The 14,124-nt window shown below is 56.3% G+C and overlaps 1 protein-coding gene across 1 annotated transcript in view; it reads right to left on the bottom strand.

The window, feature by feature from the left end:
* PREX1 (phosphatidylinositol-3,4,5-trisphosphate dependent Rac exchange factor 1) overlaps positions 1-14,124 on the bottom strand; it is a 170,646-nt gene that overhangs the window by 42,934 nt on the left and 113,588 nt on the right. Inside the window, exons 8-13 of the mRNA XM_020282061.2 lie at positions 12,940-13,058; positions 11,606-11,755; positions 9,340-9,487; positions 2,267-2,367; positions 700-803; positions 464-513 (exon numbers count right to left, since the gene is read on the bottom strand). Of these exons, the coding sequence (XP_020137650.2) occupies positions 464-513; positions 700-803; positions 2,267-2,367; positions 9,340-9,487; positions 11,606-11,755; positions 12,940-13,058 (672 nt within the window). The remainder of the gene's footprint in view (positions 1-463; positions 514-699; positions 804-2,266; positions 2,368-9,339; positions 9,488-11,605; positions 11,756-12,939; positions 13,059-14,124) is intronic.

The following is a 14,124-nucleotide window of genomic DNA, read 5'->3' as shown; positions in this document are numbered from 1 at the left end:
GGGTGACGCTGCTCTATAAAGGTGGTCAGGGAAGACCCCGCTGATATGGAGACACCCGAAGGAAGTGAGGGGCAGACGTGGAGATGTGGACAGCTAGAGCATCCCAAGCAGAGGGAACAACAAGTGCAAAGGCCCTGAGGTGGCTCCCACTATTGTCCCCAGTCTGCAGAGGAAAGAGCTGAGGCACAGAGAGGCTCCACAGCTCTGCCCAGGGCCCCAGCTGGTCTCCGGCAGATGAAAGCTCAGCCCGTCTGGCTCCAGAACCGACCCCTGTCGCCGCCACACTGCAGCCCTTCCCACAAACACGCTCCCGTGACCCTAACCACAGACCCACAGGGAAGGTGACTCCCAGCCCCATCTGGTGGACAAGGAAACTGGGGTTCAGAGAGGTTAAGTCGCCGGCCCCAGGCCACACAGCTGAGAAGAGGCAGAGGAGAAACTGAGCTTGGAACGAGTAACTTACTTGATCACGGGGGTGTAGAGGCTGTGGAGACGGCAGTAAAGCCTCACCCCCTGGAAGAAGAAAAGGGGGATTCTGGGATCAGGCTGCATCCTTCAGGAGCCTCCAAATCCAGGCTGCCGGGAGAGCGCAGGGCGATGGGGCAGGCGGGGGAGGGAGAGAACAGGCCGCTGGGGCGCAGGTCTGCTCTGCGGTGACTTCACGGGGTACCTCCTGGGGGTCCGGGTGGGGGTCCCTACCTTGGACATGATATCCTCCAGCTCACTCCGCGCCTTGAAGGTGCCATCGTCGTAGCGGAAGCGATACATCACCTGCTCGTTCTTGAACTGGTGCTTGTCAGAAACTGGGGGCACGGGAGGGGGCGCCGTGAGGCTGGGCACAGCCTCGGCCCCTGCCGACCACGCTCCCCCATCACTCGTTGCTGGCCAGGCTCCGGGCCAGGCGTGATTGCACCGACCCCTGCCCACGCCCCAGTGAGGTAGGCGCCATAACCTCCCTGTTTCGCCCACGAGGAATCTCCTGCTGGGTGCGGGCCCTGCTGACACCTGTAGCGTGGGCCAGGACACCTGCAGGGTGACGGGCCCAGAAAGGCACCTGGGCCGGCCTGCACCAGGCTCAGCATGTCCTGAGACCTAGATTCCCAATGGACGTGTGGGGACCCAGCATGCTGGGCTAGGAGACCACCGCTGAGATTTATGGAACAGTCTCAGGACAATGGCCTTGAAGTCGTCCTTGATGCTTCGGGTCCATGAGCAAAGCCGGTAAGGCCTGACCTTCAAAGTATCAGTCATCTGCCTCCTACACTCGCACCCTGGTCCGAACCACCTGCAGCCCCCGCCTGGGCGCTTACATCATGGCAGCCTCCTCGCTGGGCTCCCTGCCGCCACCCGCGGTCCTAACAGGTCCTACCAGGCCACTCTCCGAGAGAGGCCAGAGGGATGCTGTTAAAGCAGGTCTTTCCTCCACGCGGAGCTCAGTGGTGCAGCCACCGCACTCAGAGTAAAAGCCAAAGACCCCACGACCCCCCTGTTCTCTCCCCGTCAGCCCGTGCCCTCTGCCCTCCTCTCCTAACCCTCCCCTGCTTGCTCTGCTGCTCCCTGCACAGACCACTCTGACTCCTGCCTGGGGACCTGGCACTGGCTGTTCCCGCCGCCGCTGGACACACGGAGCCAGCTGGCCCCTCCCTCGCTGCTCAGGTCCTGGGCCCCATGTCACCTTCTCAGCGGGGCCTCCCCAGACCGCCCTGCTCAAGAGGGAACCTCGGCACCCACGCTCCTCATCCTCCCTCCCTCTCTCCCCAGACCAGCCACTAGCTACACACACACACACACACACGTGTTTACGATCTTATCATCTTCCCCTTCCAGCCACAAGGCCAGCTCCGCCAGGACAGGCAATGTCCACCTCTCCCGCTCACTGCCTGCCACGCAGGGGCCACTCAGTAAGTATTTGCTGAATGATTAAAATGTGAACAAATGTTTCTTACTCTTTTTTAAGGGAATTTTCTATCTAGAAATTTCTAGATTTCTAGGGGAGCAGAATTTTCTAGATAGAAAAATTCTGCTCCCCTACCCTCAACTATTCCAGGTGCCCTGCTTTTGCTGGTGCCCTAGCTGAATTCTGGGTTTTGCAGCCCTGGAAGCAATTTTGTGAGAGCAACCACGTTTCTGAGGGCCACGCTGTGCCCAGGGAGTGAGGCAGCTGCACAGAAGTACAGAAACAGCCTCTGGGTTGCTGGAAGCATGGCGCCGCTGGGGTCTGGCCTGTCCATGTCCATTGGCCCAGCTGGGCCCAGCCCCCACTCACCGTGGTGGATAATACCATTCTCCAGCAGGGCTTGGCCCAAGTTGACTCCTTCTTCCATCTTGCTGATTTCGCCAATTTCCAGAAGCCAGGCAACGAACTCACTGCCAGGAACATAAGATGCCACTGAGAGGACTTCCCCAGTCCTGGGACCACAGGGACCAGCACTAAGCTGGCCTGGCCACACCCACCCCAGGAAACCCAATTAAGATCTTCCCACAGAGAAGCAAAGCCTAGGACCCCACAGCTCTTGGGCTTATACTGAGGCCTTATGCTTTCCTAGTTACCAGTGGCAGAGGAGTGGGTGTGGCCAGGGCCCCGGCCTGCCTCAGGGTCGATGGATGGATGGGTGGGTGGGTGGGTGGGTGGATGGATGGATGGATGGATGGATGGATGGATGGACGGACGGACGGACGGACGGACGGACGGACAGGTGGGTGGGTGGGTGGGTGGATGGATGGGTGGGTGGGTGGATGGATGGAGAGGTGGATGGGTGAGTGCATGGATAGATGGATGGATGAGATGGGTAGATGGGTAGGTAGGCAGATGGGTGGGTAGATGAGTGAGTGGGTGGACAGAAGGGTGAATGCGTGGATGGGCAGGTGGATGGACAATTGATGGATAGCTGGATAAATGAATGAACGGATGTCCAGGCAGGTGAATGGGTGACTTAATGAATGGACAGATGGATGACTTGATAGGGAGATAAATGACTGGGCAGATGGGAAGATCATGGAGGTGGAAGGTCAGTGACCAGAAGAGTGGGTGGACTGACAGGGGTAAATGGGGTGGGGTGGACAGATGCACGGAAGGAAGCAGCAAACAAGGAGAAATGACAGGAAACCCTCCCAAAGGGTTTCCCATCACTCAAAAAAAAAAAAAAGAAAAAAATCCAAACTCTGCCCACATGTCAACAAACAAGGACCTGTCTGACCCACCCCCAGCCCGGCTCATCTCAGCCCTCCTCCTCTCACTTACGCCTGAGCCACACGCACCACCTCTTCCTTCGGGGACAACACCAGACTCCTGTCTGCCTCAGGGCCTTTACACTTGCTGTTCCCTCTGCCTGGAAACACCCTTCCTCCACTCTTCGTGTGACTGTTCCTTTTTATCCTTTCGGTCTCAGTGCAAACGTCACCTCCTCGGAGAAGCCTTCTCTGACTACCTCACCAAAAATAGTCCCCTACCCAGACACAATCCATCACGTCTGTTTTACTTCCTCTTCTGCACTTGTCACTGTCTGAAGTAGTCTTGTTTGCAGATTTATTTGTTTATCAGCCAACTCCCCCAACCGGAACATCCTCCCCATGCAAGTGGGGGCTGTGGTCTCGTCCACACACTGGCCTAGCACCTAGACTCGGACCTAATGCACAGCGGGCTCGGTACTCATTCATTGAACAAATGAAGGAATGACCCATTAAACAAGAAGGAACGTTCTGGGCTCCGCAGGAAGGCCTCAGGAAGACAGAAGCGCTCACAGGCCAGAGGATGACAGGCAGCTTTTCCGACTCCAGCGTGACTGTCCGGGGCACAGAGGCTCCGCCAGGCCCCCAGGTCCTGGAACTTGGGGGCGCTCCTCGGGCCTGGCACGCAGCTCAACCCACTCGAGTCAGCAGGAAAGGGGCGAGCCTGGAACGGGCCGTTTCCGCCCAGGCAATCTGTGTGCAAGGGAGGCAGGCGGCAGCTGGCCAGAGCACGCGCTCCCCTGCTTATCGAAACCAGCTGTCCCGCCTCCAATTACAGGCCAGAGGCGGCAGAGCTATTTTTAGCTTCGCAGTGTTAGCCGAGCAGACGCCCGCCTTGCGTGTAGGTAGCGTGTGTGCTGGGACGTTCACAAAGCTCCACATGAGGCAGGGGGGGCAGAGAAGAAATGGATCTGTTTCATGGAATGGGACCCCAGATGGGGAAGAGATTGTTCTGGGTCCCGTCCACCCCCAGTTCCATTCTCAAAGTCCCAAAACTCAGGGGCAGGGAGAAGCTGCCAGCAGCTAAAGGAGGTGAGCAGATGTGTGCGTGCCCACTTGCGGAAGCCGCAGTCCAGCGTCCGGCGGCCCACCAGCTGTCCGAACGGGGGCGGCCTGGCACTGGCCAGCACCCCTGTGGCCAGGGTGAGGGGACAGGAAATGTCCCACAGCAGCTGCCGGAACAGAAGAGGACAGCCACTCTGCCCCGTGTTTCTGCCCGGTCTGCGTCCTGCTACCTCCTCGGGGATCAAGAAGGGTTCACAGCTCGCTGAACAAACTTGGGCAAGTCACTGTCCCTCTCTGGGCCTCAACAGAGTCCATCTGGCAAGTGGTTCACTCGGGGGCCTTCTGGATTTAGCAGGTAAACTTTTAATCGTGTGAAATCTTACACTGGGATCCAGTATGCAAAACCCGGCAAAATTCACATCTAAGGCAGGGACCTCGGACTCTAGTAACAGGCGAAACAGACCAGGTGCAGCCCGCGCCATGCCAGCCCGCGCCTGCCACATCTGCAGGCGGCGCCACTCCTCAGGGGAGGGCCGGGGCGCATGGGAAGACTACAGCATCTAACAACTTTTCAAGAGAAGGCGGAAATCCGGCATTTCCTGTGAAATCTCCCGATTGTTAAATGTTGATATCTAATCCAACATTTTCTGAAAACACCACGTGGGCCAAGGAAAACACGCCTGCGAACTGCCGTGGGTCAGCGGGGTGCCGTCTGCCACCACCGGGGTGCAGGGAAGAGCACGCCGGGCGGCAGGGCTGGCACGCACAGCGGCCCTGGGAGCGAAGTGAGCCCGGGACACCAGGCTCCGCCAGGGGACGAGGGGCTGGTGCAAAGCACAGCAAGGTCCAGGCTTCTGAAGACTCAGATGGACACAGCTCGAGGACACCCAGCTCGATGGGGCGTCTGGGACTTGGGGGTGGAGATGACCGGAGCTTGAACAGGTGCCGGTTTTCATCCCTCCTTCCGCCCCGGCCCCTGGAATCATCCCCCAGTAAACACTGACGCAGCCGACCACATGTCCAGGCCGAGGCTAGGCGCAGGAAGCACGCAGGTACGCCTTTACAGTCTTGCTGAGAAAGCACCTGAGCCGAGGCCCCGTGTGACACCTGCCACCCAGCACGACACTCCCGTTCCCGACCCTCGCTGGGCCGTGGGGCGAGAGGGTAGGGACTGAGGGTTTGATAGCCATCCTGGAATTCCACTGCCCGAAGCTGCTTCCTGAAGATGGCCGCATCTGACCGTTACTGACCATCTGCCGCACGCTGAAACCCTGCACCTGGCACACAGGTGGCCCTGCCAGCAGAGCACCGTCCCCCCCCCACCGGAGCTCTCACCCTGGCAGGCGCCAGTAGCTGAATGACGTCTAATCCGTCCAGGGTGAAACCAAAGGCCTTCTCCTCCCAGGAAGCTTTCTCTGACTGCCCCTGCCAGACACCTTGTCGCCCTGGTCCCCTGAGCTCCAACAGCTCCAACGGTGCCCTCGTTCTGGGCCTGTATGACAAGTTACATCCTCATCTCACTCTCCCAGTGGCTCCCCAGGGCACCCAGAATAAGAGCTGTACCCCTTACCAAGGCCCTGCCTGCCACGGCCCCTGCTGACTGCGGTGACCTCGTCTCCCACTCTCCAGCCACTCACTACCTCCAGCCATGAGGCCCTCCTCGCTGCTCCTCCATTACTCGCCGCTCATTCCAGCCTCAGGGCTCTTGCACCTGCTGTTCCCTCAGCCGGAAATGCTGTTCCACGCCCCTCATGGCTGTCCCTTGCTTGTCATTCAGCTCTTGGTTAAAATGTCACCTCCCCTAAGAGGCCCTCTCTGGATGAACCAGCCTCCCATTTCCTCTCCTCCTGACATCACCCCACTTATTTCCTTATAGCATTCAACAACTCGCTGAAATTCCCGTCTTTATTTACGTTCGTCCACTTTTCTGTTGTCCGATTCCCCCACTGCACGGTTATCTCCAGGAGGGCAGGGATTTTGTCTGTCTGTTCCCTGCTGGCACATAGCAGGGACTCAGTGAACACTGAGCGAGTGAGTGAATGAATGAATGAATGTTGTCTCCTCAACCAATCTGAGCATGCTGGAGGACAAAGTCATGTTCTTCCCACGTTACCCTCCACAACAATACACAGATTTTATTCTGTGTTTGTCTTTAATGTGGCATCGATTAGTTTTTTCTCTGAGTAGGGCAGAAACAGGCCCCTCCTTAATCTACATGACTACACAGTACATCGCCCACGGCCCCACACGCGTGTCCATCACTCTTGCCAGGACTGAGCACGTCACATGTGTCATCTCACTGAATCCTCCAACAATCCTACCAGGTATGTTTTATTATCTCTCTTTAAATGATCATCTACTGAGGCTCAGAGTTAAGAAACTTGCCTGAAGCCACACAGCTAGAAAGAAACAAGGCTTAAGCCCAATTATGACCCAAAGCCCAACCCTTAAAGGTTATAAAGATAAGCCAGACACTTTTCGTACTCACAGAGTTCCCCATCTAGTGGCAGAGAAAGAAGTGGAGAAAGTAACCACCAAGGACAAATGAAATGTGCTATACGGAGATAAGAATGACTAAATGCAGCAGAGTACAGGGGGACAGAGCACATCTCTGGAGTCACCCAGGCCTGGGTTCAAACCCAGACCCCCGCTGTGGCTTTCTGACCTTTCCCCCCTCTAGGGTTCAGTGTCCTTACCCTTACGATGGGGACCAAGGCAGTAACCTGCCTCAGTGTCGTGTGAGGATTGAAACACGTGACCAGACACCAGCATGGGGAGCAAGGGGTTTGATAAGCATGTCTCTGCAGCTACGAGGTCCTTCCGCCCAAGGACCAGCATCACACCTTGGAGAAGACTCAGTCTCTGGCCCGGCGGGGAGGGAGGATCAGCAGCCTCAGGCTGGGTGGAGGCAAAGCCGTGCAGGGAGAAGAGCGTTGCTAGAACAGTCTCCTGCAGGAAGCCCGGGCCCTACGCAGCTGCGGTTATAAGACGAGCTGCGGTCCTGGCCCTGTGTCAATGGGCAGCGAAAGAAATCTCCCCTAATCCTTCCTGAGGAGGCAGAAAACTGCTCTGAAGCTCTAATCACGGGCGGGTTATCCCATCCTGCTGGACGAGGCCGCTTGGCAGGAGGCAGAAGGTTCTCCAATGCCAAGGGGCCCGGAAGCCGCCCCTCCTGAGACTAAGGCTCTTCTGTGCCCGGGATTAGGGATTAGCTGGCGGAGACCCGCCAGGCCACCCCAGCCCGCAGGACTCCCAGGGCCCGAACTCTCCTCTCCACAGACCCCCTGAGGGAGCCCGGGGCTGGAGTTCCTGACTCTCAAGGGCAACAAGATGCCCGAGTGCAGCCTACCCCACCGCCCCTGGGACCTCCCGCCGCTGCCTCTCAACCCCAAGCCTCAGGCCCCCACTGCCAGCTCTCCCCCGGCTCCACGCTCGGTCTGCAACGGCTGCCCAACATCGACGCCCAGCACTGATGTCCCACGGCACTGCAACCTGGACACGGCCAAAACTAGGCCCCTGCCCCTCTCCCAGGGACCTGCTCCCCACCCTCTGCCCCTTCCCCGCCCTGGCCCCCAGAGCCCCCCACCGCTCTGGCTCTTCCTCCTTCGATGCCATCGTTCGGCCCAGGGCCCAGGCCTGCCCCTTCCCTCTCCCTCATCCCGTCTCGCAGCTTTGAAGACCGTCCCAAGGCCATTTCCCACACTTAGGTCCCCAGTCCAGACTGGTCTCCCCAAGGCAAGACTTTATAGCCAACCAACAAGCCAGCATCCACATTTGGGTGTGCCATGGTCTCAATGTGACCCTCCACAGTGGCACTCCTGAGACCTCCTCCTGCCACCTTCCTCCTGTTCTCAAAGTAGCAGGTCTAGCCTTCCAGAGGCTCCGTCCTTAGCTCGCTTTGTTTTCCCAGCCCATCAGCATATGCTGCTGCCCCTTCCAAATCACCCAGCACGCAGCGCGTCTCCCCATCTCCACTGTGACTGTCCCAGGTGACGCCCAGTCCAAGCAACCCCTCCCCCGGTCTACAGCGCCGTGACAATACGGCAGCGTTCACCCGAGGTCTCTGCAAAAGCCTCTGGGAAGTGGGCGGGGTAGAGGTCAATCAATTCTGGATATAATCCCTGCCTGGCAGGCAAACTTCTCCCCCAGCTGCACCACGGCTTCGCGAGGTCCGGAGCCCTGGGCCTCTTCCTCTCCGGGGTGTCTGGCATGCAGGGGGGCCTCAAAACAGCTTGGCCATTTTATGAGCACTGGACTTCTTCCACCTCTCCCAGTCCCAGTCCCCAGCCCCCTCCCCCAGGTGCGGAGCCCTGAGCTTAAGACTGTCACACCTGTCTTCTGACCCCTTTGATCCTGGCTTATAAAATGGGGGCTGCTTTTCCTAAGCAGAGAAAGCGGGGGCTGAAAAGCCTCCAAGAGCCTGCCCTGCCCCTCACGTGTAACTCAGGAAGAGCGGCCTCCGCAGGTGCCCACCGGCCAACACCTTCATCTCGGGCTTCCAGCCTCCTGAGCCACAGGCCAAATTTCCATCGTTTAAGCCATCCACTGTGGTACTTGTGACAGCAGCCTGGGCGAAGAGGCTCTGCCTCTGTCCTTCCCGCCCTTTCAGCACCGTTGCAATCACCTCTTTGGGTTAAGTGCCTCTCTGCTTGACATATCTGCAGTGGCTTCTCTTTTCTCAAGTGCCACAGCTGCATTTTTCAAACCACGGTGGGCAACCCACTCACGCTAATGAGTGTGAAACCAACGCGGCGGGTCTTGCCAGCGTCCTTTTTAAACGAATGAAGAAGCAAATAGAATAGAAAGAATAGAATAAAATAGAAACAGGTATTTTCAGATGGCATCAAGCACAGTAAGTTTTGTGGAATCTTGGCTTCAATCACATATTACCTGGACGTGTGTACCAGGTCACAATGTAAACTTATGCTTGGCAGCAGGGTGAAGGACCTGATTCGGGGACCCCACTGGCCTTCTGGACCCCTGGGGGTTGTTCCGCAAGGATTCAGGTCCTTCTGTAGCCCTGCGTGGGTGGAGGCGGACGGTCCCCACCCCCCACCTCCAGCCGACAGCCCCGGGACCCAGGGAGGCCAGGCCGGGGCCACTCACTTGCCGAGGAAGCACTTGGGGACGGTGCTCAGCTTTCGCCGGCGGTCCTTGATCAGGTTCACCTTCTTGTTCATCATCATGTGGTAGAGCTTCTCCCCCTTCTCCGCAATCATGACGTAGGCGTCGCGCTCCATGCCCAGCTTCAGGCCTGCGCAGGGCACAGTCACAACTGGGGAGAGCGCGAGGCCCAGGGGGACACAAGGGGCAGGCCACCTCCTGCCCTCCACCTGCCACCTGCCACCTGCCCTCCACCTGCCACCTGCCCTCCACCTGCCACCTGCCCTCCACCTGCCACCTGCCCTCCACCACGGCCACACCAGCAGACAGCTAGAGAGCACTGAATGACTGTCAGTGACTGCTCTAGGCACCTGCCATTGACTCCTCAAAGCAACCATTATACAGATGGGAAAGTTGAGGCCCAGAGAGGGCAAGTCCTGGAGTAACAGAGGGTTGTGCCTTCAACCCATGCGTCAAGCTCCAGAGCTATGTTCCTAATCACCTTCCTGTGCTATCTCCTGAACCCCAGGGTGGGTTTGCAAATGCAGAGGTCATCAAAAAACCACTTGGGGTCTTCATTCCAGCCCAGCAATAAAAGTCTGGTTGTTCCTCTAGACAATATACGTAGGACCCTGACACTAACATCTACCTACATTTTTTTACTTGTATTCTTGTCCAACCCTGACAACAGCAGTGACAAATAATAACAGCAAATAGCACCTACTATATGCCAAGTACTCCTCACAAGAAACCTGTATTAATGAGGTACTATGATTATCCCCATTTCACAGATGAAGAAACTGAGGCCCAGAGAAGTTAGGTTCTCTGACCAAGGTTGCCCAACTCAGAATGGTGGAAGCAGGATTTAGTCCCAGGGAGTTTGGTTCCATACCTGTGCTCTCGACCACAGCATGCACCACCCCTGTGAGCCCAGCTCTGAGGTCAGGATTCGGACAACACCCAATTTTAACACCAAGACCCACTCAGGCCGCTCTCCACCCATGATCCATGTGCCAGGTAGACCACAGCCCTCCATTCTGCCCACAAAAGTACCGATCAGCCCCGCCCAGGCCAGGCCACACCCTGAGGACTGCCCCAGTCCTGACCACACACTCAGCCCTGATCAGTTTCAGAGGTCACAACTGTGCACAACCATGACCCAGTTCAGGAGTTTATTTGGCCTAACAGCATTTTAGTGAATGTTGATGCAACACTGAACATCAGGAAATATCATCTAGAAAATCCAGGTGTCTGGCTTCTCTAGGAAAATGACCGATGGATCTAGGCCCGCTGGGCCTTTGAGAGGTGACAGCAACCCGCACTTGGGCGGGGCAGCAGACTGGGCTTATAGGCAAAAGGCAGAATCAGTCTGGGGAGCAGGGTTGGCGGGGCAGGAGTGACACCAGGGGTCTGACTCTGACCTCCGTGGCAAAGGGAGGAGCCACTGACGGACACACACAAGCCAGGGCAGGCGACAGGGTGCAAGCTGAGAGCTCTGATTCAGACACGGCAGTGTCAGGTGTCTGTGACACATCCCAGCAGCGATTCCAAGTAAGCAGGATAGACAGTGGGAAGAAACTGAGGCCCACTCTCCTCCTCTGTAAAACTGGGAGGCTAGGAGGCATGATTTTAGGATCATGCATCCAATTTCCAAATATGGTCAAATCCGAGAACTCGTTTAGCAGCCTTATAACCCTCCACAGCAGGAACTTCCATCCCCATTTATCAGATGAGATCACTGAGGTCTGGGAAGCTGAAGTAAGTTGCCCACGAACACTCCAAGGCCTCCTTGCTCCCATCAGTCTCCACCCCCAGCCCACCACCTACCACACTCAGCTCCCTGTGTGTTCTCGTGCAAACTGCCTTGGGGGCGCCTGTGCCCAGAAGGACTCCTGACGAAGGTCCCTGGGCAGCCCCAAAGGACCCTCCTCTCAGACTCAGATCTAGTGACTGTCAAAGAAAGCCTCAGGCAGAGGGCAGGGGGCTATGTGGGGGAGAGGAGCACCTTGGGTTCCAGTCCTCAAGGGTGAAGACTTGTTACCCTTAGCAAGTGCCGTCTATCAGGCCTCAGTTTTACCATCTGTCTAGTGGGCAACCTCTGAGATACCAAGTTAGAATGGTCCCAGTGCTTTGTGCCCCTTCAAAGACCTGCTTCTTGCGGTTCTGACCCTTCTGGAAGGGGCCCCGTGCCTTCCCTAGGCACTTGCCCCCTCTGCAGAATCCACGCACAGCCCAGGGATCCAGGGAAAGCCCCGAAGCCGCCACTCACTCTCACGCTGCTCCCGCTCGCGGATGATGGCGTCCAGCCACTTCTGCTTCTCCTCCGCCGTCTTGGCCATGCAGACAAACCACTTGTTCTTGGCCGTGTTGTGGATCTTCCAGCCGTTGGTGACGGTGTAGCCGTTGCTGTGGTAATCCGCTGGCGGGGCAGAGGCAAAGGGGCAGCACAGGCTCAGCTGCGCAACCCCCACCGCTCCCACCACCCGTGTGAGAGGGGTGAGAGGGGTCACAGGCCAGCCGTGACCTCCAGTCCCACTCCAGCCGTCACCAGGATCAGGATTTAGGAGTTGGACTCTCAACCCTTCAAGGACTCACTCTCCCTCGTGGCCATTGCCCAGTGGGCAAGACCTTCTGCAAAGCAAGCCCCTCCCAAACCCTCAGTGACAGGGGGCTTCAAGGCCTCATGTCTGGGCACAAATACAGGAGTGACTCCCAAGGGGACACCTGCCTGGAGTCTGGGAACACTTGCCAGCCTCCTCCCCATCTCACTCTGGCGTGGGGTAACTGAGCACCCTAGTGCCAGCCTGACAACCAAGGCGGCACTGTCTGGGGAGGTGGAAGCTGGCTGCATCCCAAATCTGAAGAGGGGTCCACAGGGATCAGGAGACTGCCAAAGGGGTCTGCAGCTCAAAACCAAGTAAGAACCCCCGCTGCCCGAGAGCAGCTCAAGGACACGTACACAAGACTGCTCGCAGCAGTGCTGCCCATGACCATGAGTGGTGGAAACGACCCAGATGTCCACCACCCGCAGAATGGGTAAACTGAGGAATGCTCATGCAATGGAATACTCTGCAGCAATGGAAACCAACAAACTGCAAAGAGCTACGTGCAGCAACAGGGGTGGAACACACTGACACGGTGCTGGGGGAAAGAAGCAAGATGTAAAAGGATGTGGACCATATTTCACGACCATTTAAACCTATGTACAAAATTGTATGTAACCATATTTATATTCAAAGCTATTTATGCATATATAATCATATAGCCATTTATATAAGGTTCAAAAACACAGACATTTTCATTATTTGGTAATAAATACTTCAGAGGTAAAAAAAAATCCTTTTAAAAACCAAAAAAAATGATCATCACAAAATTTGGATGTTGTTTACTTCTGGGGGATGAAGGTGTTGTGAAGGGGAAGGATTTGGGGTGTCGTGGTTCATTTCTTGAGTGCCAACTACCCAGGGGTTCGCTTCCCGTGTCTGTGTTCTAGGCACTGGTCTGTGGGTTGCATTTCCCCATCAGAGAAAAATACACTGAAATGAAACAAAGCGCGTGCGGGCAGCAGGCGGGCTGGGCTCGGCAGGCTGGGGGCCGGCCTACCTGTCCCGTCTTCCACGTTCTCCACCTCCATGACTTCGGTGTTGATCCGACCCCGGAAGATATAGAGGGAGCCGTTGATGGATTTGGTCCTCTTGGTGGACTTCTTGCTCCCGGTGACCCTGAAGACAGCGGGAAGTCAGTGTCGCTGCACTTCACCTCCCCACACGCAACTGTTTCCAACAGCGCAGGGCGAGCGCAGCTCTGACTTTCTGCACAGGTGTCTTGGCTATTTCTGCCTCTGCATCTCCATGCCATCAGTTGATCATTTACACACACACACACACGCACGCACACACAAACAACTGCCTCCTAGAATTTTTACTGAGGTTCTGGACAAAGCTTGATGACAGAGCGAAGGAGGGCTTGCTGATGGAGAGGGCAGCAGATGAGGATGGCGCAGAGCAACTACAACATGGCTTCAGTTCCTGGTACATTTTTTCTCCTGCCTCCAGACTCAAGCTGCAATACCGACTCTTGCTGGATCCCGAGCCTGTCCATCGTATAAATGAAGCTACACCAATGGCTCCCCTGGTCCCCAGCCTGCCGACTGCAGACAGTGGGACTTGTGGGCCTCCACAATCACATGAGCCAGTTCCTTATGATAAATCTCTTTCCATATGTGTGTGTGTGTATACATACATACATACATTTATATACATATACACACACACGTGCACACACACACCCTTACTGGGTCTATTTCTCTACAGCACCTTGACTAATACAGCTTTTCATGCCATTTGCTGGGAATGAAGAAGACCCAAAGAGGTAAAGGTTTGAGGTAAAAGTTAACATGAAAAAGAAGAGCCCTATTTTAGATACAACTTAAGCGTGAGCTACTGGTGAGACACCCCAGTGAAGATATATATTTGTATTTCTTCTACTTCACCATGTACCAGGCACTAGTCTCACCACTTATGTACCATTTACACGTCTTACTTACTTTATAAAAACAACCCCATGACATGAGGACTACTTTTATCCCCACTTAACAGATAGGAAAACAGAGGCGCGAGGAGCTGGCATAACCTGCCCAAGGTCACACGGCCAAGGAGCGGCGGAGCCTCCGTGTCCTGCTGCCCCGGAGATGCTAACGAGGCCAGAGATACCCGAGACGCAGCTCCCCCTGGGCCCGGCTTCCCCTTCTGCAGAACAGACTTGTGCGACACTCCCTTCCACTTTCCA

Source organism: Microcebus murinus, chromosome 16 (genome assembly GCF_040939455.1).
Source record: "Microcebus murinus isolate Inina chromosome 16, M.murinus_Inina_mat1.0, whole genome shotgun sequence".
NCBI lineage: Eukaryota > Metazoa > Chordata > Mammalia > Primates > Cheirogaleidae > Microcebus > Microcebus murinus.
The sequence above is the reverse complement of the archived record's forward strand: the minus strand, read 5'-3'. Positions and strand labels throughout refer to the sequence as shown.